The 19,338-nt window shown below is 30.2% G+C and overlaps 2 protein-coding genes across 6 annotated transcripts; one reads left to right on the top strand and one right to left on the bottom strand.

The window, feature by feature from the left end:
- The first annotated feature begins 870 nt into the window (after positions 1 to 870).
- LOC145754544 (uncharacterized) lies at positions 871 to 5,803 on the top strand. The gene is made up of 7 exons (XM_082570616.1): positions 871 to 1,071; positions 1,729 to 1,965; positions 2,194 to 2,549; positions 2,945 to 3,133; positions 3,395 to 3,618; positions 3,829 to 4,002; positions 4,086 to 5,803. The coding sequence occupies exons 1-7, from the start codon at positions 918 to 920 to the stop codon at positions 4,222 to 4,224; spliced, it is 1,473 nt and encodes a 490-aa protein (XP_082426742.1). The 5' UTR covers positions 871 to 917; the 3' UTR covers positions 4,225 to 5,803.
- LOC145754542 (alpha-actinin-2-like) lies at positions 4,645 to 18,352 on the bottom strand. 5 transcript variants are annotated; one of them, XM_082570612.1, is made up of 22 exons: positions 18,208 to 18,352; positions 16,190 to 16,294; positions 15,920 to 16,049; positions 15,558 to 15,644; positions 14,784 to 14,871; positions 14,507 to 14,585; positions 14,279 to 14,360; positions 13,149 to 13,234; positions 11,639 to 11,731; positions 11,372 to 11,497; positions 11,052 to 11,233; positions 10,538 to 10,667; positions 10,362 to 10,453; positions 10,068 to 10,176; positions 9,825 to 9,965; positions 9,179 to 9,337; positions 8,808 to 8,966; positions 8,603 to 8,728; positions 8,071 to 8,271; positions 7,586 to 7,669; positions 6,177 to 6,335; positions 4,645 to 6,042 (listed from the first exon to the last, which is right to left on the bottom strand). In XM_082570612.1, the coding sequence occupies exons 1-22, from the start codon at positions 18,292 to 18,294 to the stop codon at positions 5,884 to 5,886; spliced, it is 2,664 nt and encodes an 887-aa protein (XP_082426738.1). In that variant the 5' UTR covers positions 18,295 to 18,352; the 3' UTR covers positions 4,645 to 5,883. The 5 variants fall into 5 exon arrangements, with proteins under 5 accessions (XP_082426738.1, XP_082426740.1, XP_082426741.1 ...); XM_082570614.1 differs by lacking the exons at positions 7,586 to 7,669; positions 13,149 to 13,234 and adding exons at positions 7,158 to 7,241; positions 13,491 to 13,576 and having other exon boundaries at positions 4,646 to 6,042; positions 18,208 to 18,300; XM_082570615.1 differs by lacking the exons at positions 7,586 to 7,669; positions 13,149 to 13,234 and adding exons at positions 6,750 to 6,815; positions 13,491 to 13,576 and having other exon boundaries at positions 4,646 to 6,042; positions 18,208 to 18,300.
- Between the last annotated feature and the right edge of the window lie 986 nt (positions 18,353 to 19,338).

Genomic DNA, 19,338 nt, shown 5'->3' with positions numbered 1-19,338 from the left:
TTTAAAGACACGTAAATTGTGATTCACGTGACCCAAATATATAACAATTTAAAATAACTTGTAATATATATTCGCGCGATATATAACATTACGCTACCATAAAATAAAGCACACATATACCGAAAGCGTAAGGACAAAGAAGGGTATAGGTCTATCGGTAACCAGAAATACAGCAACCAGTAATACAGCATGTTTAATCAGTGAAGTTATTACGAATTAAGCACAAAAATCATTTTAATGAATAATTTTTTTCCATAAACAGTCGCTTGAACACTCAAGTAATGACGTCAATAGAAGTTTTTGTTGTGACAATTAGAATTATAAAATCGATTGTTAATGCAATTACCCGTCAGATGTTTAATATTGCTTCGGGCAATCACTGGCCATTGAAAATTATCAGGAATTTAATAAACTATTTGGTAGTTAGCAGACGGTAACGAAAATTAAGAAGGTTTCGCGGGTACTGAAAAACAAATGAGAGAAAATTTAGATAGAAAGTACGTAGTTTAGTTTTATATCTTATATCTTGGCCAAAGACTAAAACGCAATATTTGCAAACATTTATGTTAAAAGACTTATCGAAATACTGTTTTTTTTGTTGAGGTAGTAAGCTTGTAATTTAAAACCCTATGTTCAAAAGCCGTGAAAATTATGTGGTTTACAATTGGCACATGGTTTTTCCAAAGTATAAAATTAGTAAAATTTTACATTTCGCTGGACAAGTAGCGAGCGAAATACAAAATCAGCTAGAAAATAAGAAAAAGTTGCAATTTAAACCAAGATTATTATTTAGTAAAAAAAAAATAAACAATTTATATACTAAATATGTCTTATTTAATCATTTGCTAATTTTTATTTAAATGTAGATTTAAATATATTAATTTATTTTTTAATTTACAAAAACTTAAAAAAGAAACATGCAAGAAGATTTATTTGACCTTCTGTATACTCGATTTATCCAATACTTAGTTATTGTATTGGTTAGTATACCAGTTACTATTGGTTACATCTGTGGTCGAATACTGATATGGATTAACATTCTTAAACTACAATTAGGCCCGAGAAAAGAAGGTAAGAATTACAATTTTATGATTGTAATTAAGAATGAAATTTTTTGACAAATTCTTCCTCAAAGGCTTATAAAGAAGTTAATAAACACCGTTGTATAATGGCGTTAGAAACTTTATTGTTACTGAACGAAATGTAATTATATGTTTGTAGATAATCTTAAAAAATAAATAAAAACAAACAAACAAAAAAAAAAGGTGCGAACTGTTTAATTAATTTAAAGATTTGAAATTAGAGCAATTTAAAAACCATTATAACTTAGGGTCAATTTTATTGGCGATCTGTCCTTTAAGTCCATTAAAAACATATTATTTCATTAGTCATAAACTAAACTGGAATTAAAGTTAATATTGTTTGAATCATAGCTTTTTTATGACTATTGTTACGTCATTTATAATAAAGCCAGGTGAAATCATACATTAGGGTTATTACCCGATCATTTTTGATGCTTTAAAAATAAATCTATAAATCATAACAGATTTGTCACATAAAAATATAACACAACGTGTGGAGAATTCGTGTTTAATTACCTCAGAAAAACGTCAGTTCCTTATATTTTAAAAACTTACAAATTACATAGTTCTTCGAAACTTGCAATACCGCACTTTACCTAATACAATAAAGCATTACCTAAGGGATTTAACAACCTACTTTTCATAGGTGTTTTGGGCCACTTTAAAGATGGTCGAATGGTCGAAATTAAGAGTTTATGTACGGACGAACAGATCGACTTTAAACGAAACAGATCGCCCACTTACATCACACAAATGATGTACGGAAGCATGTGGGAGCTGTCCAAGCTAGCGTCCAATCAACAGCGAGTACCTCTTATGGAAAACCACGTGCTTCGTCACGTGTTGCTAAACAGCGTGTTCTGTCATGCGTTGATCAAAGGGGGTAAGTTGAATACCAAAGATTTTGGTATATTTGTAATGGTAATTCGATGACATACGTTCCATCGCCCTTGAAAAGGAAAATAATATACTTGCAATGAGCCAAATCAATCAATTTTATTTCGCAATAATTATGAAATTTTTTTACATTTTTGTTTATGCTGTGACCTTTACAATCAAAAAATATTATTTTAAAATCATCAATCTAACATAACTTTTGTTTAATTTTTAGAACCGGAAAGTGATGTAGAATGGTATTTACCTATTACTCCAACAACTGTGTTTAAAGGTTGTTTCTGGGACATTCGGGAAATTCGTTTACATAAAAATCTTCACGAAATTTCGATCATAGACCGACTTGGGGGCGTCCACACCCCCAAATCGCCAACCTGGGACCTTGCCAAAGCGCATGCGCAAGCCCAGATGACATTTTATGCTCCAGGACTTGCCCACAATCACGTGCATTTTGTATTTCCTACACTGATGGCTACGCAAGTTCGAAAAGTGTTGCCAGAAAAGTCGATTTTAAGGCAAATGCTGATGCCGCATACTCGTTTTACTCAATACATCAATTTCCAAGCTTTAAGCGTAAGTACTAAATTTGTTTTTGTATATAAATTTATTCATGATGTGGGAAGGTTGAATGCGCGACTTAAACATAGAGTAACATCAGTTACTCCGACCCAGTCTCAAGTTGCCTATAGCAGTTTTGGGATATTATATAGATAAATGCTAGCTTAGCAGGAGTTCATACCGTTTATAGCACCTTAGTCAATGGCGCTACAAAATGAGAGCAGTGGGGATTGAACCCACGACCTCATGTGGTGTAGTAAGGTCTTCTACCACTACACCACGCTGCCAATCTAAAACAAACGTAACGTATATTCGACTAGTTTCACAAATTTACAAATTGTTTCAACACGTTGCACAAAAAAGTATAAAAAAGTGATTAAAAACACGATTTTCACTGAACGTTTTTGCAGGTTTGTGAGTCATCTACACACACCGGTAGTCTGGGCGAACGTTTGTTTAAACCCTGGCGTTCAATGCCAGTAAACAATGAAGTATTTATAGATGGCATTCAACGACGCCTGGAAGAATATTATTACGTGAAAGATCACTTGGTACCTAAATTACACAAGGACTTGCCATACCATTACTTTTTACAGGCAGTACGTGAGCCCACAAGTTGTTTATAGATTTGTTAAATTAGCATAAAGCAACAACTTGGTAATTTCTAAAATATAATAATCTAAATATTTAAATAAGATGTGTGGTTTAGACAACTGCTAATTCCAATAATCTTTACATAAAACAGCTGCTTTTTGCTATAACACTACACGATACAATAATGTTTTAAATTTGCATATTATGACTGTATTTTTTTCATTACAGAAAAATTTATTTTTAACTATATGTAATTCAATATTTAGTACTACGATGTCACTCGAAAATTCGTCGAAAAACTAGAGACAGAAATTCGAGAAGATTATGAGATTTTAATCGCTTCGATGTCACAATATCTTCCAAGTTTATCGAAATATAGTATGCTTGATGTGGTGGCAACACTTATATGGAATTGTGGCGTGCAACATTATGCGGATCATGCTTCTTATTTAGAACAGTTTGCTGTCAAGTACGGCTGTATGAAAATGAGGTTAGTTCAGTTAAGACAATTAGATTTTAGTTACCTCAATGTAACAAAAATGTTGAAAACTATTAAATTTTACGATAACTTTGTGTTTACATACAATATATTTTAATAATATAAACACAATTTTATGCAAAATATCAAAGTGTTGATATACTTTTCCACGTAAAATACATTGGTATTTGTAGATAAAAATAACAATTTTTTTTAACGCAGAATCCCGTTGATAAGCGAGAAAAATAACAACAGACAAGTGCAGCCAATCGAAGAGCACGAGCCGGGTCACGTGTTTTTTTCAGCGGAAGACATTTATCGAACCCGTTGTTTCCTGCGAACGTTTGTTCGCTATAACGAAAACTCAAACTTGGATATGAGTTTACCAAACACAGAGTTAGTTAAAAAACCTAAATTTGTTTGAAATAGAGTCTTCAACTTAGTGTACAGGTTTTAATGTTTTTGTATTCATTGTTTAGATATGGTTTTACTGATGAAGCTGCTCTAAACGCTAGCAAAGAATTCTTCATCGACCTGACCGACATTGACTCAAGAATGCGACAAAGGGGTGAAGCTATTTTACCCCTTTCCAGTCTTGTAAGAACCGTTTGTTTTTGATCATGTTGTCCAAAGATTCAATTGCATTGACGTGAATAACGGTTTAGCCGAATAATAGTAATGGTATAGCCACAGCAAAAAAGCGAGCTTATGCAATAAAATTTACTGCTTTTGCTCGAGTTGCCTTTTTAAACAACGTCGATGGTCAGATCGCAAAACATGATATTTATTTATTTGTGCCAATAAACTTCTATAATAAATTAGATTCTAAGTTTTTGCCAAAAAATAAACCAGAACATACAAAAAACAACAACCGTATATCAGACATGATATTTAAACCATACAAGTGCCAAAAAATAAATTGAAGATATTTTAAATAAATTTTTTAAAGCTCAAAAAAAGGATAATCTAATATTGCCAGAATTTTAACTAAAGAAGGTATTTTACCAATTTCGTATTTTACCAATAGATAGCCTACATATTAAACAAACAAACAAAAAAAATTTTTGATATATTGACCTGTTTATTAATTAAAACATGTTGCAGGCACATAATTAAACTTCGACCAAAAACTGTGGTCAAAAATATACACAACTAAAATAATTTACAAATTTCATATTCTCTCAAAAAAAGAGTGACGTTAACAATTGATGAGCAATCTATAGGTGAAAAATGGTTCAATTAAAAACTGTGTGGTTGATTATTAAGAAAGCAAATAGCATAGTATGGTTAAGAAAATTGGCGATTTTCAAAAAAGATTAAGTTTAATTTGAAAGAAACGCTGCACCAGCGACATGTTTTATTAGAAGTTTATATAAAGTTGATCAAACAAATTTTGAATTTGGCAAAATTTTGTGTGATATGTTTTAGAAAAAAGTGGAAAAGCAATACAATTTTTAGTGCTAGTGTTAGCGAACAAAAGGCGACCAATTTATTCTAGTTCAGCTTATAAATATTTAATTTAATTTTTCTTTTTATACATCAGTATTAAACTAGGCCAGTGACTCAGCTTAGAATTTTAGGATCTCAAATTTTTCTTATGATAAATGAACACACAATATAACAATCCGGTATTTAAATGGGGTCATTTGTACAACACAAGCAAAATAAGGGCCACATACTATTAATATTAAAATACAGCTACAAATGTCTACAATTTCAAAATGATGGACTTGGTTAATGACAAGAATAATAAAAATTTAAAAAGCTACAGCGGCCATTTTTTTTATATAATACAAATATGTTCAGGCGCAATTTACATTAAATTTTTCTTTTGCACAGCAGTGATTCCAAATATATTTACAATTCTTAAATTAAAGGGTAACCGGATGTGAATTTTCGTACTCGTTGGAAGCACATTTGTTGCGATTGGCATTAAGACGAATTGGGAAGAAGTTTCGACAGTTTTTTTGATGGTCAAAAATGATGTTTACCAAAAATATTTCCAAATTTTTGCGAAATGATGTTATGTTGATGGTTATAGTCGAAGCATGAAGCAATGTAAATAATATGAGCGTTATGATAATTGTTGAGTTGAATTATGCAAGTTAAAAATACAAAAAAATATCAAGAGTGCTGCTTTAAATGCCCTCAGTTAATAATATTCATTCTTATTTTAAGAGCGTATAGATAGATTTACTTAGCGTCTCAAAAAAGTTTTTTTTTAATTTTTTTGATAGAGAATACAAAGCACCCTTGCCCCACCACGTGGCGAGTACTCTACAGGTCGGACTCGCCATAGAGGGCAGTAGAGAAGCTACGGTAGTCGAGAGCATTTGGTTCGGCATCTGGGCCATTATATTTCGCCATCCTTGAGATACAGTATTCTGCCTGGTCAGGTGGCAACTCACGACGGAGTTCGTCGGCCGTGATGTAAGGCTAAAACGAATCAATAAAGTTGATTAAGTGTGTCCTATAAGTAAAGCAGTTTTGGGCATCTGAGATATAACTTAAAAATTCACTCAAAATTTGAGCAAAAAAATCCAAATGGTTTTTTAAAATTTTAAACTTACCTTATCACCGGCCAAGATCTTGAATGACTCGACAACTTGCTCAGCTGTGTCTGAGTCGGTACTCTCGTGAGTCATAAACTCAATAAAACTCTGGAAAGTGACCTGTCCTGAGCCAGTTGGGTCAACAATTGCCATAATGCGTTGAAACTCAGCCTCACCCTAAGTTTAAGTGAAAAATTTTAGTTTGAGTTTTTAGAAATTTTTTTAATTTTTGTGCAAAATTTTTATTTCAAAAATAGCTTTAAAATTTTTATTTTTTAATTTCTAACTTTTAGAATAAAATATATGACAAAAATTAAACTATCTGTTTTAAAAATGGTGCACAAGAATTAGGCTTTTATACAAATTTAAATACTTTAAGTAAAATTTAAACTACTATCAACATTTTAAATAAAGTTAATTCACCAAAAATCTACTAACATTAATATTAAAACTACTAAAACAAAACAGTAGAAAAAATTAGTAAAGTTAAAAATTTCATGTGAAATTTTTAGAAAAATTTGCAAAATAAAGTTATAAGTCAGAATTTACAAGTTGAAGTTAAGGAAATAATAAAAAATAGGAATTTTTTACCAAGCGATAACCCATAGAAATAAGAACTGCAGCAAAGTCATCAGGTTCCAGAAAACCTTTTCGTTTCTACATCATAAAAAAGAGAAGGAGAGAAGAAAAAGGCAGCAGAGGAAAAGAGAATGCAAAAAAAGAAAAAATGCAATGTTAAAGGAAAGAAAAATCAAAGTTTTACCATGATGTGCACATGGTCATGCGAAATAGCAATCCATAAATTTTTTTGTGCAGTTTAAATTTTTTTGATCCAATTTTTCCAAAATAATTATAAATTTGTGTTAAAATTAATCGTTAATATTTCTCTTTACTCTATTTTTGACATTTTGAGATTTGTTTATGAACTGCACAAAAGTGGTGTAAATTGATATTTCCTAATTAAGTGCGAGTGCCCACAGTCACATGACTGTCTTATACCTTTTCTTTTGACCTATCACATTCATAACTGAGGGAGAGAAGGCACCCGTTAAATTCGTCGTGGTTAAGTTGTCCTGAGTTGTCCTAGCGATCAAACCATGCAGAGAAAAAACATGCATGTTAAAATAATACTACTACTTGTGGTGAGCAACCAGAATTTAGGTAGAAGACAAGGAAACTGCAAATGGTTTTTTCCCACCATGCATACAGACCAAAGAGTGTGAAAAACATAAACAACAACGTACTATAAGTGGCAAAAAAATCAAACTTTTTATTAGAAGTAGTCCAAAAACTTCTGATTTAAATTAAAACTGCCTCCAAAAACCTTGTTGCTTATGTTTTTTAAGTGAGTTTTGAAGTTAGTGCCATTTTAAGACCATGCCACAGTGCCACGCCCAAAAAAGGGGGTCAGGGAATTTTTTTTCTACCTGTTTAGTGTCAGGGGTTACATCTGAACCCTGCATAATTAAGACACCCCGGAAATTTTCTGCTGAAAGTGAATCATTTTGGTCCTGTGGAGTCAATCGGGTTAAAACAAAACGCAAAAAACAAGCGTGCAATGGTGTATCTCACACAGTAATTTTATATATGTTTTAAAAGCATACACTAGGATTCAAAACTTGTTTAAAAATGGTCTTTTGTGAAAACAAACAAATTCAAAACTCTGGCAAATCCATTCGGACAAATATCAATTGTGGATAAATTGTGGTTATATTATAAATTGTGGAGAAAAAAAGCAATAATATAGGATTTACAATAATATACAATTTTTTAATTTAAAATTTATGTAACTAAGTTTTTAGATAAACTTAAAAGTTTGCCATAGTTCTATAGATAAATTTATACTCAATATTGAATGTAAAAAACTTATAAAAAATCCTAAAACTTGAGAAAAACTCAAGTCAAAACTCACCCTGTCAAAATGATTGAAAGAAGCTCGGAATTCGTTCATTTGCTCCTGGGTAAGTCCCTTTGCATCCCTCATTAGGATTTGATTTTCCACCTCATTGATGGTGAGGGATACGGTGGTTTTAAGATGTTCCCATCCCACCCTGATATGTTCCATGGTGAATGGAGTGTGGATGTTGTCGAACACTCGAGCTTCATGGATTTGCTGTAAGTTAAAATTTAAGTTAAATTTGAGTTTAGTTTAGAAAGAAAACTTAAGTACAGTTAAAGAACTAAGTTAGGTTTCAAAACAAAACTTAAGTATGAGTAAAAAATTAAAGTTAATTTCAGAACTTAAGTAAAAACTTAAGTACAGTTAGTAACTTAAGTACAGTTAAAGAACTAAGTTAGGTTTCAAAACAAAACTCAAGTTTAAGTGAAAAATTAAAGTTAAGTTCAGAAAAAAAGTTAAAGTTAAAATTAAAGTGAAAAACTTAATCTAAATTTAAGACAAAAACTTAAGTTAATTTTGAGTCAAAAATTTCACATTAACTTACATGATTAAGTGCCTCCAACTCGTCCATCTGAGGTCCATAGTTTGTGATCTTAGTCTCATATTCCTTTAACTGAGTCACAACATGCTCAAGAGTGCCACGCATCTCCATTGCAATTTTAGTAATTTCCTAAATATATTTATTTTTGAGTAAAAATTTTGAGTAATTTCATTAGAATCCTTCTTTGTAAAAAACAATTTTTTTATACCTCCGTTTGTTCTCGAATCCAAGGTCCCACTTGGTTGGCAATGGTAGCAAATTGAGTTCGAAATCTCTCGTGAGTTTGTTGTTTGGCGAGTTCCTTTTGAAGCGACTGATCACGCTCTGGGACCATCTCACCGATTCTCTTCCATTTTGCTTCCACTTCCTGCAGAAATAATTGCATTAAAAAATTAAAAATTAAGAAAAAAGTAAAAATGAATATCAAGTTGCATAAATGCTGGAATGAAATAAACAGTAAGAATGTATAATTTAATAAATTGTTATTAAAAAAAGTTCAGAACAATATATAACTTTTGGCAAAATAATACAAGTTTAAAGAGGGATACTTAAGTTGTTACAAAAACAAGAAATATCTACCTCTGGTGTAATATGAGTGTAAGGATTTTCATCTTCGTCTGGAAGGTTATATTGTCTCTGAATCTTTTTGATATTGCTAACGAGTGCAATGATGTTGTCTTTTTCTTTTCTGGCTTCGCCGAATGTCTCTTTGAATGTCTCGTTGGCCATAATAAGACTCTAAAAATGTGAATTGTAATTTAACGATTATTTTTGAAAAAATTTTAGAAAAAAAATTGTAAAAACTTTAAAAAATGGGGAAAAAGTTGCCAATAAATTCTGTAAATACTTTAAAACTTGCACATTGTAAATGATTAACTTAACTACAAACACTTAATGTTATAGGTATTTTATTTGACCATAAATTTTCATTATAACGACATCACAGAATGTTAAACTATAAGATCAAAGCAATGTAGACTAAGTAGTGTTATAAATTACATTATGGGTAACTACATCTGTTAAAATTGGCACTAAAAACGTTATTTTAATAACACTCTCTCATAAAACATAAAATTTTTACAAAAACATTACAAAAAAATAAAAAATAATATTTTAACAATATTTTTAACATATTAAGTTTTATTCTACAACAATGACTTTTATTCTACAACAATGACTTTTATTCTACAACAATGACTTTTATTCTACAACAATGACTTTTTACCTTGATTTCCGAAATGGAGTGAACGATAAACATATCTACAAGGTCCTCCATAGCTGTGTCCATCCAGTTGTTAAAGGGAGCTGCTCTCTTTGCAAACTCCAATCTCTGCTGCTCGATTGATTCAAGAATTTGTTCCATGTTCTAAAAAAATTAATAAAATACTTAAAAATTCTACACAAAATTTTTTTTGATAACATTTGCGATTTTGATATGCTTTAAAGATTTTTTTAAAGTTATATTTACCTCAAGAGCAGCCCTTCGTTTCTGGGTAGCATCACCTAAATCATCCCAATTGTTACAAATAGCTAGACATTTCTCATTAACTAGCTGGGAATCATGATATTCCAAATCACTACAAAATAAAAATAATAAATATATCATCTAAATATTTAAACAACATAAACATCTATTAAATTTACAAAGAAAAGCATCAGTTGTGCTTATACCAACACTTGTTGTTTACATTTTTATACTAAAACTTGAGCTTTATAGAACAACCGATGTCGTTTAGACAACAAAAAATTAATTTTAACTTACTTGAGTTCCTGGGCAATGACTGCAATTTGTTCAACTCGATCTTGATGAGCAGCCAGATCACTTTCAAAAGCTTCGTGTTTTTTGATCAAACCCTAAAAAATTTTACGAATATTAATAACCAGTATCCAACTAGATATCATTTTCAACTTTTAGTTTCTTATCCCAAAAATTTTTACCTTGACTTCCTGGATATTGCTGCTCTTATAATCATCACTTTGAAGTTTTTCAAGTTGCCCCCCGGACCAATCTTCGTGGATACCAGCCTTGTGGTAAAACTTCTTCGCAAGATGGTCGAGTCTCTCAAGTCTACAAAACAATTCAAGATTAAAAAAATTAATAATAAATATTTTAACATTTTTCATTCATTCTATATAGATACATACAACACAACAATTTAATATGTTTGCATAAACTTCATAAATTTTAAATTTAAACTACAACAAATATAAAAAAGATAATAAAAAATGCAAATAAAGGTTTTTCTTTATTATACAGTCTGCTGTAGTAAAAAAGGCATTTTTTAAGTAAATCAACTTTTATTACCAATAAATTTGTACCAAATTCTATTAGAAATCCTAATAAAATTTTCAACCAAACACACCAATTACTCTTTTTCCCCTATTATTAAAATGGAATTTTTATTGCAAATATATTTAAATTTCTATAAAATATTATTAAGAGGTGACTGACCTTCGCATTTCAGACACAAGCCATTCTTCATAACCTTTCTCAGCACCTTCCAATCCCTTCCATGCATTAGCAATATCTTGAACAAGTTTTCCTTCCGATGGCATAAAGGCTGGCCGATTGCTTAACCTCAACTTAGTTTGTAAAGTGTTGTAGGCAGCTTCCAAGTGACCCTTGTCTTCAGTCTTTAAAAAAATGAAGTTTAGATATATGCCCATTTGTAAAAATTACATGAAGATATTTACATGAGAAAAATAATATTTATAATAATTATTTCTTAGGAAAAATTTTTTTGAATAAACAAAATTTGTAATTTTTTTAACCTTTGGTGGTTTTTGATTTCTTCTATAATCACTAAAGTCATCCAACTTCTTTTGGACTCCCTCCATCGTGTTATCAGTTTGTCGATCTTCCAACCATGGCTTCATCCTTGCAATCCATTCAAGTAACTAAAAACATAAATCAAATAAAAACTTGAAAAAATATCAATAAAAACATGCCTTATGTTTAAACAATAGTAAAATTACCACATTTCTAATGCTAGGCTATTAAAAATAATTTAATAAACATTTAAAATTCAATATACTCACATCGGAAGCAAGTCTTTCATATTCATCCATAAGTCTTTCATTTTCCTGGTTCACTCCAAGTACTTTCAATATACGATTTGCAGCGGTTTCAGCCTAATATTTAATCATGAATTGTTAAATATTTTTACAGACTTTAAAAAAGCTGTTTGCAATAAACGTTAATTTTAAACCTTTAAAAACAAGTTTACAAAATTGTTTAGCATGCTTTAAAATTTTATAAAATATTGCCGAAATTTCCCAGAAAAATAGAAGTTTGAATTGGAAATTTAAGAAAAATGAAAAAAACATAAACAGAAATGGTGAAAAAACATAAATATTTTAGGAGAACAAGTATTGAACAAGTATAATACCTTAACATTGCCAGAAAAAGCATGATAAAAAGCAGCAACATAAGTCATTATTGAGCGTTCATCAGGTTTTGCCATATCACAAATATCTGTTGCAAGACCAGGCATGAATGAGAGAAGTGAACAAATAAAGTAATGATGTCATGAATGGTGATGTCATAGTTGAAAAGGAATGCAGAAATGAAAAAAAAGAAGAGATTAAGAAAAAGAAAAAAATATCAGTTGTAAGCCTCCAGGAATTAGAAATTAAAATAGATCAAAAATGAAGTGATAAAAAATGATTTTTGAAAAGTAATAAACAGAAAAGTTAATAATTAACAGAAAGGCACGCCGGTTTAACTTAGTACATGTGTTTGACTTTGAAATAATTTAACGCGAGATTTATTTATAGAGAAAACAAAACTAACTTCCAAATAAAAATTTGGTAACAATTTTGTAAAGATTTTTAAGAGAGTATTATCGTCAAGTATGTGCTCTACAGACTCTGACAACAAATAAATAAAACACAAGTGGCTAAACCAAACACACATCAAGTACACAGAGAATAAAGAAAACTATTTGTTCCCTAAATACCATGACAAAAATACCTTAAAAATAGAATTAAAATGACAATAAACGATTCAGCTAATAGTAACAAACTCTTGTGCCCTTATAAGGTTATGATTATAATTGCATGTAATTAGTATATCACAATTCGAAATTTTGCATCCGTTATATATACACATATATAGCCTGCCAATAGTAAAATAAAAATGATTAATGACAGAATGTGCTATGAGAAATTGTCTTTAGTAAAATCACGAGTGGTTAAGTTATTGAGAAAAATTGTAATCGAATCCGAAAGCAAATAGCGAATTGCTTTTTAAAAGCATTAAAAATTATAAAATTGTTTTGAAAATGCAAATTCCAAATGAAATACTCCTATTTATAAAAGTAATATAACATGAAATTGAAAGTAATTTTTTTTGGAAACTACCTAAAACGTGATAAAAAAATTTCATGGAGGTAAAAAAACAGAGATTAAGTGATAAAATTTGAACTTAGCTTTTAAACCCATACTCAGACAAATGACTTAAAATTCAAAATTTAAACTCATACTAAAACCTATACAACTAGCACAATCAAATGATTAAAAAATAAAGCGTTTTAAACTAATTAGGCACCGGTTTTTGGTCAGCAAAGGCATGATAGAAACATGAAACATAAGTCATCACTGATCTTTCATCAGGATAAGGGATCTCAGCCATTTCTAAAACCCAATTATATCACAAACATAACAAAAACTCATTTTAAAAACTAAAAGTTTTAGGACAACAAGGTTAAAAAAAGTTTTTAAAAAAAACAACCGCAACATCAAAAATTATTATTTATAGAAAATAAACTTGGAATAAAAAAAGATTTCGATTGTTTTCGAAAAAAATAAGGAAAGAGGAATAAACCAGAAAGAGAGAAATAGGTAGAATGGCAATTAGACCCAAAAATTTACCCCTAACACCCCCCAATACCTTTTGTGCCCCCGAAAATGCATGATAGTAGCACGACACATAAGTCATGATAGCTCTCTCATCTGGTTTTGCCATATCAACAAGTTCTGTTGCCATAATTTAAGTAAAAAAATGTTTAAAATATAAAGTATTAGGTACCTTTTTAAATAGCAAGTTCAAAAAATATTCTAACAAGGTTTTAAATACAAATTTAAACAAAATATGTTAATAAGTTAGTATTTCAAGTGTCTTTAGAATTAAAATGATACCAGTGGTTAATTTTAAAATCGATTAAAATTTATATTTATTGTTAAAAGTAACAAAAACCCCCTTGTTTCAACCCTTTAAAGATTAAAACCAGACATTCAAGTATGTGTTCGAGATTTTCAAGTTCCTCTTACAAAAGTTTTAATGTTTACCATTTAAGTTTGTGTATCGATTTTAACTTTAAATTAAACCTTATAAAACGTTTTATTTCTTAGTTGAAAAAACATTTAAAATTACGTACCAAAACAAAATTCTTAATTTATTTCGTTTTAAAATAGTTTAAACTAATTTAAAGTTTTAATTAGTGGGATTATTTAAGTAAAAACTAAAATAATAAATTTTTTGTAATTATTTTACTAAATTAAGCTTCTTTGCATTAAATCCTAAGTTGCTTAAACTTTAGGTTTATTTTTAATTAAAAAAATAAACCAGTTTTAAAAATGTGTTAGCCTAAGTAGTTGAACAAATTAAATTGGGCCTAAATTTATTTGGGACATATGAAAAATTATCCTAATTATTAATAAGATAATAAAATAAGTTACCTTGAGCGTCTAACATTTGTGGAATGTCCAAATGCTTGTCAGCAATTTCAAAGGCAGTTTGTAGGTTATGTAATGGATCATCCTACAAAACAAAAATCGTAAAAATCCCCATAAATGTATTAAGTCAAATTCAAAAATTAGTTGAACAATAATATACACAAATGTGTCAAAAAACGTTGAAACTATACAGGAACTAGCTCGGGGAATTTTTATTATTTTTTAACCAACCTTTCTAAGACTGTTGTAGTCAATAAGGTCAGGTCTATGCCTGTGAATAAGGGCACAGAAAGCAAGACCATCTTTCCAACTAAACAAAAAAAATTAAAATGTTAACAACTCATTTTTAAATACAATTTATAATTAACCTTTTAATTAAAGGAATAAAAATTAATTCTAAAGAGCTTGATTTTGGTAATTTTTAGGGTCACAAGAAATTTTTTAAATTCGTGTTGTATCATAAAGTGTTTATATGTGTTTATATCTAATAAACAGTAGCTGGTCATACCTCATATGGAAATTTGAAACATTGACGTTCTTGTATGGCGCTGTTTTTCGCTGACACCACAACAATAAACCTTCCTTAGCAGAAGATTCTAGAAAAAATAATAAAAGTAAGCAAATTTATTTCAAAGTATATTAAGCCATATGGTATATGGCCCTGCTTATCCTACACCAAAAATTTAATTAAACAGGTAGTCTTTGATTTTTTAAATTCCAAATCATTTATTATTTATACAATCCCAGGTATTTTTGGCCATTTAAGAAGGTTTACGACATGTATAATTTTATATGTCTTATGTAAATGGGTTACATATGCATATAAGAGAATAATATTATCTTTAAACAAATGGAACTTCCTTGAGTAATACAAAAAGGCGAACACAGTTGAGCTAAAGGAAGTAACTTTAAAACTAGGCCAAAACTTTACATTGTCGGTTTATAAGACTAACATTTAATTTTTACAAAAAAGTATATGAAAAAAAAACTTTTTACATTCAAAATTAACTTAAAAAACTATTTAAAAAAAATGTTAATAAAAATAGTTCAATGCCCTTTAATTAGACACCATTCTAATTAGGAAAAGATATATTATAATGCGATTTTATTATTACTCAAAGAAATACTATAATACCAAAAATCATTGGAAATTTTATTGTTTGTACAAAAACATTATACTATAGGAAGATTCTTATATCAGTTCCTAACCGGTAATGACTAAACCCACACAGTAGACATGGGTGTGTGGTTTGGGTGGGCTAATGTTTTTTTAAAGAATTACCTTCGACGGAAATATCTTGGATGGCGAATCGAAGAATAATCGTCCAGATCATACCGAGAGTCATCTTAACATTACCGTCAACAATTTCTAAACAAAAATAAATTATATTTACTCAAATTTTTTAAAGAGATTTAAATATTTTAAAAATTAATTTAAAAATATGCAGTTCTATTTTTATTAACAAATGATAACTATTTTTTATAAATTTATTTTAATAAAAATCGTTGTTTTTTAAACCTATAACAGCCACAAAGATGAACAGTAACGTAAATATTTAAAAAAATATATAAAAACACTTGTTTTTGGGATATGGCTTACAAAATAAATTGTTGAAAAAAAAATTCAATTTTAAAATTGTATACCTTCAGCACCAATTGAAACCAACTTGACTCCCTTTGCTTCAATAAAAGCAAGAGCTTTGTTAACGTTTGCAATTTTGTGGAATCTCATTTTTCCTCGGTCTGGTCTGGGTAAATGTTCACCAGAAATCACCTAGAGAGAAAAAACAGATTTGCATAAAAGAATGTTTTTGTATTTTCAAAAATGAGTTTAATTAATTTAATATTAAAGTAGGAATTATACTTCACTCAATTAAAGTAGGAATTTTACTTCACTTAATAACTTTGACTCACCTCAAGTAGTAACATGAGTTTGAGTCCATTCCTAAAATCATCCTCGATCGACTCAATTTGAGTTCCAGCTTTCCTCAAGTGAGAATTACACCAAGCAGTAAAAGTCTAAAAAAATAAAAAATTATATGTAAATTATTTTTAAATAAGAAATAATAAAAATTGATTTTAGGGCGTTTTATTAAAAAACAAACAAGCTTCCATGATGAGTGATTATTATAATACGGTTATGGCTTCTCGTAAACTATATACATCATATCCGAATTAGTAGCGCCCTGCAGGCAATACATAACCGAGTTAAACAGTTAAGCGTTCATATTATAAGAGCCAATTACTGCGTGTAATAAATAATACGGGCGCTGGTTTAAGACCTTGTGAATCAACGTGGCAATAAAATAACACAGTGTGGGATTGTTTTTAAGTGCGTTGGCCACTACGCTATGTGTTATTGATAAATTTTAACTCGTTTGAACCGTAGAAAATGCAGCCATGCTTTAGGGGCACTGTCATTAATAATTGACATAACAAAATAACGAACAAAATTCCAATTGCATAATTCTACCCTTAATAATATTTGAACTACGGATGAACAAAGTGTATTTTGACTAATTAGTTACGCAATGATGTAATAAGAAAGGCTTAAGCACTTGAGAAACGACATACCTATTATTCACTCGCCACAAAAGTACACAAAATGTCCTCGGTGCCGAAATACCGCTATCGTGGTCACGCGGACATTTTTATATTGATTTAGATCGTGTATTTCGACCACAAGTACTCACACAAAGTCCAATGTTTACAAGTTATTCATAATTTAATCTCTGCTTAGAGAAACAAGGAAGAGAATCGTTAGGAGAAACCCTTTTATGGACAAAACCGGTAAAGAAATTCGCGCCAATAACGAGTAGCGTAGGGTTAAAAATAAGCAACGAAGTTAACGTAATTTAAACGCGCATAATTAAAAAAAATTAATTGTAAATAAATAAGTACTACAAAAATTTGATGTTTTTTTTTAATTTGTATTCCTAATGGTTTTACATGTATTAAATGATCAGTACCAAAAGTCTCGTATTTCTAACCCGGCAGTTCTATACACAAAATAAACGAAACGCGGCGTAAAGAAATAACCTACTAAACCAAATCTCGTTGAAAATCCACAAACCGCAACCGAATAGAAAGCAAACCAAGAAATCAGGGGTATTCGACATAAAAGGGAATATCAACGGGCTTACTTTACTCTGATTGCCGGTTTGTGGTATAGGCATAGGTATACATATTGCCATAGGCCTTTTATACATCCGTATCGGAATGTTGTTATGAATTTGAATAGGCTAAGGATAAAGGTATTGTCTATTTCGTGAATCTCTTCATATGGGCCTCGCCTTTCAGCGCAAAGCAGTCGCGCGTAAAAGTTGCATGGTTGTGCTGTGACGTCACAAATACACGTCGAAAGACGATTTTAATGAACGTTTTAACCACAAAAAAAAACGAGAAACGAAAATGGTCTTTTCAGATGAATTCGGGCAGAAACACAAAGATTGAAATTGCGAACATTTTTACAAATGTTATACTGTTTTTTAAATACAAAAATTAACTACAAATTTTAACACATCTTTTATAAATTAGAACGTACCTCTCATATGTAAACGCTGCGCATTTAAAAAATAATTACAGAATTTTTTGAAGGTCAAATTTCAAAGTCAACTCTATTTTTATTGTCACGTGAATAATTAGATGACGTCATCACAATAAAGTGACGTAATTCGAAGAAATCTAATCGCCCAGAGACCAACGCGCGTATAAAGTATCAAAGTTATTTTGTTACGTGCCGAGTTACAAATGTAAAATTGAAATGACGTAAACAAATAAATATTTGAAATGTTGCGAATATTTGTTAAGACGCAATTTAAAGTTAAACATGTGTTCCAATTTAAAATATAGATTTCTTCGAAATATGTTTAATAACCCCAACTTTAACACGATAAAAAAATAAAATTTTTGGCGGAATTCAAACCCGTTACCTTTCGTTGTTGTCGTTCCCATGCCGGGTCCAGAAGTCCCTCTCGATCCCAACCTTCTTCCTGCTCCATATAAGCTTCTTGTGACATGTTGTTATTTATCCAACACAATTTAAACGAGTATTACAAGTCTACACACTATCTCAAACACCTTGAGTAAGAAAATATATTATAAGATTAATATAGGGTTTAGGTTATGAGTCTTGCGTACATAATAAATGATCGGTACTATAGCGATTAAATAATTCATATAATAAGATGGTATTACTGCATTTGTTTATATATAATTTAATAGCCGCCTGTATTAGCTATCAACCGTATGCTAATTTTCCTTTAGTCTTTATTAAACTGCGCCTTGATAAAATATGTGCAAGAGCAATGTAATAAAACCACTAAAACGCGACTGTAAGAAACTACCCTGATGTATAGAAAATGAAACTGATAATGAATCTTCTAAACCAATGACTAGCTCTCTAACCGGGCTTTTAATTAATATAACAGACCCTCTTGTGCCAAGCTCTAATCTATATCCGAGCATAAGAGAAAGTTGATAACGTAGAAAGACAGCTGACTGACGACTACGTCACAGTTTTGTGCGGTGTTAATTACCGCAACAGAAGCATATGCATTCGAGTTATAATATAGCGCCTGGGCCTTTTCCTGGTAATCATACAGACGCACGTAAAATGCGATCGTTAAAACAAATGATTAGCAACTACGTTTTACTCTTGTTCTAGGTCGACTTAACTAATTAACCAACAGGCAGAGACTGCTGTTAATTTGCAACAGATTGACGGGCCACATTTCGAGAAAATGTCACACTTTTTTTTGTACTTTGTTCTGGTGCGAAAACGTAACGACAAATTGCGATGACCCAGTTGACAGTGGACCGTTAAAGTTGGTTTACTTTTGAAGAAGCCTGAACAAATAAAACCGTTTTTCTACTACGTTCTATTTCCTTCTGGTGATTTGTTCAATTATATTGTAAATAAGCATTTCTTGGGCATTTTAATTTTTAACTTTATTAAAATCACAGAAATTTACCCATATGTACACTACTATCTTTTTTAATTTAACTTATTGGGTTCCTTTAGTTATTAGATCATAATCTATACATAGCTCACTTACATAAGT

The sequence above is a fragment of the Corella eumyota genome, chromosome 6 (genome assembly GCF_963082875.1).
Source record: "Corella eumyota chromosome 6, kaCorEumy4.1, whole genome shotgun sequence".
In the NCBI taxonomy this organism is placed as follows: domain Eukaryota; kingdom Metazoa; phylum Chordata; class Ascidiacea; order Phlebobranchia; family Corellidae; genus Corella; species Corella eumyota.
This window is presented reverse-complemented; position numbering and strand designations above follow the sequence as displayed.

What these genes read in the sequence shown, in the direction of transcription:
- LOC145754542 (XM_082570612.1), bottom strand. Translation starts at nt 18,294, where the DNA reads ATGTCACAAGAAGCTTATATGGAGCAGGAAGAAGGTTGGGATCGAGAG. An exon ending in CCTTTGCTGACCAAAAACCG is followed by an intron (nt 11,732 to 13,148) that starts GTGCCTAATTAG and finishes ATTAAATATTAG; the next exon opens with GCTGAAACCGCTGCAAATCG. An exon ending in TAACCCCTGACACTAAACAG is followed by an intron (nt 6,336 to 7,585) that starts GTAGAAAAAAAA and finishes ACTTAAACTTAG; the next exon opens with GGTGAGGCTGAGTTTCAACG.
- LOC145754544 (XM_082570616.1), top strand. Translation starts at nt 918, where the DNA reads ATGCAAGAAGATTTATTTGACCTTCTGTATACTCGATTTATCCAATAC. An exon ending in ATTAGGCCCGAGAAAAGAAG is followed by an intron (nt 1,072 to 1,728) that starts GTAAGAATTACA and finishes TACTTTTCATAG; the next exon opens with GTGTTTTGGGCCACTTTAAA. An exon ending in ATGAGTTTACCAAACACAGA is followed by an intron (nt 4,003 to 4,085) that starts GTTAGTTAAAAA and finishes TTCATTGTTTAG; the next exon opens with ATATGGTTTTACTGATGAAG.